Here is a 6,000-nt window from a genome sequence, read left to right as displayed (position 1 = left end):
ACAGGAGTTTGGCCTGACATAGCGGGTCCTGAGCAGCCCTAGGCCTGCCAGGAAGGGCGATGCCCCTGCACTGGGGCACATTTCCCCACTGGCTGGGTTCCTTGGGTTCTCTGTGGTGGAAGCCCAGGAAACACGTCCGGGTGTGAAGAATGCTGTACTCAGGCCGGCTGTCCCCTTCCGTCCCCTGTGCTCTGACAGGGCTGCCCCAAGACAGTGCATGGCCCTGCCCCTCCCCCCACCTCCCCGCTTCCTCCCTCCTTGCCCTGTGGGGAGGAGAACACCACTAGCATTTGCTCATGGTGAAAACAAACTGCAAAACTGCACAATAAGACCAAACGTTTAATAATTTATTATTATGGTAAAATATCTTGAATAAATATGAACTTTGAGCTTAAATAAATAAATAAATATTAAAATACATAAATATATAAATAAATATTATTGGTCCCTGCCAGTGTAAAACTCCCCCACACCCCTACCACGCCTTTATCAGGGTCAGCGTGGCTCAGAGCAAGTCCATGGCCCCCCGGGTCCTGACCCAGCCTGCAGTCCCTCCAAGGTGAAGGTCCAGAGTTTTGGCTCTTTGTGGGGGAGGGCAGCGCCCTGCCAGGTGAGCTCCCAGGACTGGCTCCTGGACTGGCCGCCTCACTTCCGGACCGGCTCCCAGCAGTCAAGGGGGATGATGAGCAGAAAGTTATGCAGCATCTCTTTGAACGTTTTGAAGGTGACAGTTTGGGTGTCACAGAGAGTTTCCTTAAAGATAAAAGACAAAGAAAATTGGAGCCCAGGCCTGAGTGGGTAACGTGGGGGGAGCAGCAGCGTGTTAATGTGCCGCCTCTGGAACGCAGAGGCCAGAAGGCTGTCTGAGGCCTGCCTGCTGACCTCGGCCAGGTGACATATTGCAACCCATGTGTCACCCAAAGGGTACAAAGCTCTATCAATGGCAGCTGGGGCCAGGGACCTGACAAAATTCCAGCCTGAGGCTGGTCTGCTGGGCATTTGGTCCTAGGCCAGGACAGAGCAGCTAGACTGAGGCTGGCTCTGAAAGCCCTGAAGGGGCAGGAGTAGGAGTCAAGGCCACAGACTTCACTCGCTTCCCACTGGAAAGGGGTGTTCAGGACCTTTGTGCATTCTGGACGTGCTCTGCTTCTTGCTCGCATGCAATCCAGGAGTCCCAGGAGGGGCCAGCAAAAGTCCTGTTGGGAGGTGGCAGCTGGGCCCCGGAACTTCCTCTGTGTTTTAGGCAGGCCCTGAGTTTCCTTGGGTTTGCCTCATCTCTGACCTCATTAATGATGACAGCAAGAGCAGAGCCGCGCCACTAGGGAGCGCTGCCGGCTCCAGAGAGAGCTCCGCGCCAGAACTGCTAGAGACGAAAGCGGGCTGGGCTGCTCCCTCTCTGGAGGGTCTAGTGATTACTAATCTGGTGACACACTGTCTGGGGTCCTGAACAGCCACACCCAAAGGTCTGTCTTTCCCTGCCAGTTCTCACCCTCCTAGACTAAGACCTTGCTGCTTGGGGCCCTGACGCGGGCACTCACCTTGTGAGGGAAGCAGTGCTGCTTGTAGTGCTTGGCCATCATGGTCAAGGGGCCCCGGAGCCTGGTGAGGTTGCCCTGCAGGCCCTGCGTGTACAGCGCCAGGCGCTGCTGCAGGCATGTCGGCTTCTGTGGGAAATGTTCATTCCTTGGTAAGCAGTGGCCAAGTGCCCTCCCATCCCTTCTTCCTGTTCTCGTCCCTGTCCCTCAAGAGTAGGGCCTGGGAGGGGCACAGGATGGTTCCCAGCTAGTCTCAGACAGGTCCAGTCAGACATACTGCCCTGTGCCCCTGTCCATCGCAGGCATGAATCTGGCTCCTCACCACTCAGCTCAGGCCACCCTCAGCCAGCACAGCCACATTCCCTTGGCTTAGCATGTCAAGAGGGTCCCAGCCCCTAGGAAACGAGGTCACTATCCCCCCACCAGGGAGAAGGGGGCAGGGCATCACCCGGACCTGCCCTGTGAACAAGCAAGGCTTATTTCTAAAACCCCTCTGTGCCCCTCTGTAGCCAGCACCCTGTCTCCACAGGGCTTAGTCTCAGGGTACAGGGAGCGCCCCAAGCCCACAGCCCCTGCCTCATGAACTAACCCCTGCTTACTCACTTGTCCCCTCTTGACTCCTGGCCCCTTGAATGCTAGATCTCTCTGGCTGCTCAGATAATAATGGAGCTCATGTGACTGCCACGGGGGCAAGGCCAGTGGCTTCCTGAGCACACCCCCTTCTGGCAGCCGGCTGACTGAGGGAAAGTGGACAACTCTGGGAGGAGCCATATAAAATGAAGCCCTCCCCAAAGGTAGAGGTCTCTGGGAAGGTGTGTCAGAGAAAAGCATCTTACCTCGGGATTAAACATTTCAGAGACAACTTTTGCTTCATCCTATAGAAAAAGGAAAATGCAGTGTTATCAAGCTGACAGGCAAAGCTAGTACAGGCCAGCGAGGTGGGCCAGGCACGACCCACATTCCCTCCCTCACTCACCATCACAGCAGCCGGCTCACTGTTCTGGTTCAGAAGGCTCAGGGCCTCCTTAATGGCATCCACATGCTGAAAGGGCCTGGTGGCAGGGCTGGGTGGGCGGGTAGGTGCGGAGATGCTGCAGACCACAGTGCCCAGGACAAGCAGGTTCTGCAGCCACATCCTCCTGAGGACTTTAGCCTTTCTCTCTGAGCACTGGGCTCACTGGCAAAGGGCTCTTATACACACAGTGAGAGGAAATGATTAATGGTGACCACAAAACACCAGGGAGGTGGGGGAACTACCTGACCTGTGGAATCTCCTGCTCCTTATCAGCTACACATGGGAAAGGTGAACCTTTCCCCAGTTGGTCACCATCGGGGGTTTTCATTAATGAACCTTCCAAGAATTGACAGCCCACCCGCCTGCCTCCTTGAGTACCCTCTCCAGCCCTCCCTAGGCAGTCTGACAGCCCGCTGAGGCTGCCCCCTCCTTCTGAGAGGCTTCTGGGCACAGCTTGGATTTCCTGACCCAGAGTGGCCGGGGCAGGGCCTGGGAGATGCTGGATTGGGATCCTACTCCCAAGTTCCCCATCCTGCTTGTTTTCCCAAGAACTCTTTGGGCTGGCTGTGCCCACCCTACGGCCCATTCCAACCCCAGCCTTCCCTTCTCCTCCTAGAGCCGCTGCCCACTGTGAGAGACTTGAGTGTGAGGAGGACTCTCCCAGGTCTGCCCCACTGTCCCCCATGGCAGATTTCTGCCAAAAGGCTTGGTCCTATGATAGCTCACCTCAGCCAACCAAGGACCCAGGGCAGTTGGCAAGCGCTCCTCAGCCAGGGACCTCTTCCCTACAGCCCCTGTGACAACCATGTGCCTGTCCAGCCAACAAGACTGCAGAGTGTTCACGGTGCGATCCCATCGGACAGCCAGTCCTGGTTTCCATAGCCATATTCATCCCCCAGCCGCAGAGGTGAGTTGGGGTCTCAGCTGGGGTGGGTCACGACCCTGGGTATGAACCCTGGTTCCAGCACCACCTGGCTGAGTGACTCTTCCCTCTGAGCTATGTGAGCCTCGCCTCCCTCTGCAGGGCAGCCTGCCCCTCTAGGTGGGCACTGCACTCCTACCTACAGTCCCTGGCAGGCACCAGGAGCTCCGGGGGCTGGCTGCGGGGTCGTGGCTGCATCCACGCCAGGTGCAGGGCACAGTGTCCTCTCTACCCAGGTGTTCCAGGCTTCGCTTCCTACATGGCCCCTGCCCCAGCCCACCTCCAGCTCCAAAGGCCTCTTTGTGGAACAGGAACTGCTTCTGGAAAAGCCACAGGCTCTTGAGAGGCTGAGAAGTGTTTGATTTTCACAATGGAGTTTGGAGAGGACAGCACGAGGTTGGATTTTTTTTTGTTGTTTTTTTTAAAAATTTTTTTATGAAAGTGTAGTTGGCATGTAATACTATATTAGTTCCAAGAGCACAACATAGTGATTAGGCATTTATGTCCCCCATGATGTGATCACCACACTAAGTCTGCCAATCGCCTGGCACCACAACTGCCCCATGCTGTGAGTTTCAGACTTGCAGGGCTGAGGGTCCACGTGTGCCCTTCTGAGTGTTTGTGTGCCTGTGTGGTAAGATGTATTGGTACTTACTGGTGTGTTCAGGGAGGTGCGTTGCACATGAGGTCATCTGTGTGAGCCCCCAGGCCTCTGCAGGTACCACTCTGATGTGGGAGGCGCTCCCCACACTGGGTGTGATGTTTCTGGGCCCCAGAGGCTGATCCTGCCTAGACTGGTGGGGTTGGACACAAGCCAGGACACTGCTGGCCTCCAGTTGCCGCCCCGGAGAGCAGGGGGCTGAGCACTGGGCCTGGGCCCTGTCAGGTTGCACTGCGTGGCAGGCGGGTTGCTGCCTTTGCACAGAAAAGCCAGGGCTTAGTCCTCCACACCCCACTGGGGTTCCTGCCAGTGGTATGGGACCCACCATGAGGCCACCCTGCCTTCTGAGCCTGGTGGAACATTCCTCGAGGGCCAGGGTGGGGGTGGGAGTCTGGCATGTCCAGGCCCTGGCCCTTCCTCCACCTTTTCTGTGAGGCTTCTGCTCAGCCCCTTCCAGGGAGCTCTCAGGGGGCACAAGGTCAAGGACACTAGATGCAGATGTCTGTGTCAGGGCCCTAGAGGCTGGGGAGTGGGGATTGCAGGAAGCGCCTCTGTTAGTGGCCAGGGAGGCAGAGGGCCGGTGTGGCCCCTCTAAGATGGAAGGCCACTTTTCTCCAGGAAATGAGTTGACATTTAGTCAACAAACTCCTCCAATCGCCAGACCCTGTGCTGGGGAGGAGGTGGATGGGACTTTCCCACTGGCCCTCACATCTGGCCCTGGAGGCCTCTCCGTCTGGTGGGGGAGACAGACAACAGTGGACACTTCCATTGTATGGTCCAGGCTGGAATGGGGGAAGTTCAGAGCTGAGGGATCCCAAGGACCCACTTCTCCCTACTTGGGGGAGCAAGGGGACCGGAGAGCTCCCCCGGGAGATGCTACCTCCCAGCACACCCTGGAAAGGCCAGTAGAGTCAGTGGGCAAGTCAGGTGGTGGGAGGGAGAGGAGGACGGGATGGGGGGGAGCACTTAGGACCAGAGGCAGAGGGTTTGAAGAGCAGCAGGTATGGTGAAGAGGAAGCAGGTTCCAGAGCTTTGGGAGGTAGAATCTTGATAGGACTTACGATGTACTGAGTACCTGCTAGGTTCCCAGCAGGGGAGGGAGACACAAGGAGGATGAGAACAGGCGGACTTGGTAGCACTATGGATGAAGAAGTAAGAGTAATCTATTCACCATCCCCCTCCCCAAAGTGTGTTGTGGATGTAAGTAAGAAGGGTTAGAACCACTGTCCAGGTGTCTAAGGTGGGGACTCGGGACAAAGGAGCAGGTCTGCAGGGTCTCAGCGCCCATGGAAAGGTTTGGCAGTTCACAGGTTGCATGTGCAGGGACAGAGCTGGCAGTGGTCTGTGATCAGTAAGGCTGCAGAGGATTAGAACAGCGGTGTTTAAGGGCCAAGGACATGACAGCCGGGCAAAAGGCTGGCCAGTGGCCAAGGGTCCTGGGAGAGCAGGAAAGGAAGCAAAGCAGGAACCTCAGGAGAGGTCTATGACAGTAGCGTGCTCCAGGGGCACCGGAGTTAGCATGCAAAAGGCAGAAATCTATGGGTTTGGCGATGAGGTTTGTGGGCAGCCACACATCTTTCTTCTGGAAAGATGACATCAGGGCGGAGGCCATGACATGGCAGGCATTCCTAGATTGTACCGCGTGGAAAGTGACAGTGATAGCATCTAGTGGGCACGCTGACTCAGGCGCCCCAGTGGAGCTGTGCGAGGGCGGAGGCAGGACCATGCTGGGCCTTGAGAATCCTCCTTGGGCCCCTTCCCACAGGGCCAGGAGAAAACCCTCTGGAAGGAACTTCCTGTGCGTGTCTCTCCCACAGGCTGTGGAGGAAGTGGGGTTGTGGCCACCACAGTATCACAAGAGGAAGGA

General features: G+C 56.8%; 1 protein-coding gene across 2 annotated transcripts; it reads right to left on the bottom strand.

Annotated features, from left to right (window-relative positions):
• Nucleotides 1–452: 452 nt before the first annotated feature.
• CSF2 (colony stimulating factor 2) lies at nucleotides 453–3,791 on the bottom strand. Of its 2 annotated transcripts, none has more exons than XM_074312189.1 (5): nucleotides 3,277–3,791; nucleotides 2,512–2,725; nucleotides 2,372–2,410; nucleotides 1,539–1,664; nucleotides 453–753 (listed from the first exon to the last, which is right to left on the bottom strand). In XM_074312189.1, exons 2-5 carry the CDS (start codon nucleotides 2,668–2,670, stop codon nucleotides 646–648), a joined length of 432 nt encoding a protein of 143 aa, XP_074168290.1. In that variant the 5' UTR covers nucleotides 2,671–2,725; nucleotides 3,277–3,791; the 3' UTR covers nucleotides 453–645. The 2 variants fall into 2 exon arrangements, with proteins under 2 accessions (XP_074168290.1, XP_074168291.1); XM_074312190.1 differs by having other exon boundaries at nucleotides 3,612–3,791.
• Between the last annotated feature and the right edge of the window lie 2,209 nt (nucleotides 3,792–6,000).

The sequence above is a fragment of the Rhinolophus sinicus genome, linkage group LG10, assembly GCF_036562045.2.
Source record: "Rhinolophus sinicus isolate RSC01 linkage group LG10, ASM3656204v1, whole genome shotgun sequence".
Taxonomy (NCBI): domain Eukaryota; kingdom Metazoa; phylum Chordata; class Mammalia; order Chiroptera; family Rhinolophidae; genus Rhinolophus; species Rhinolophus sinicus.
This window is presented reverse-complemented; position numbering and strand designations above follow the sequence as displayed.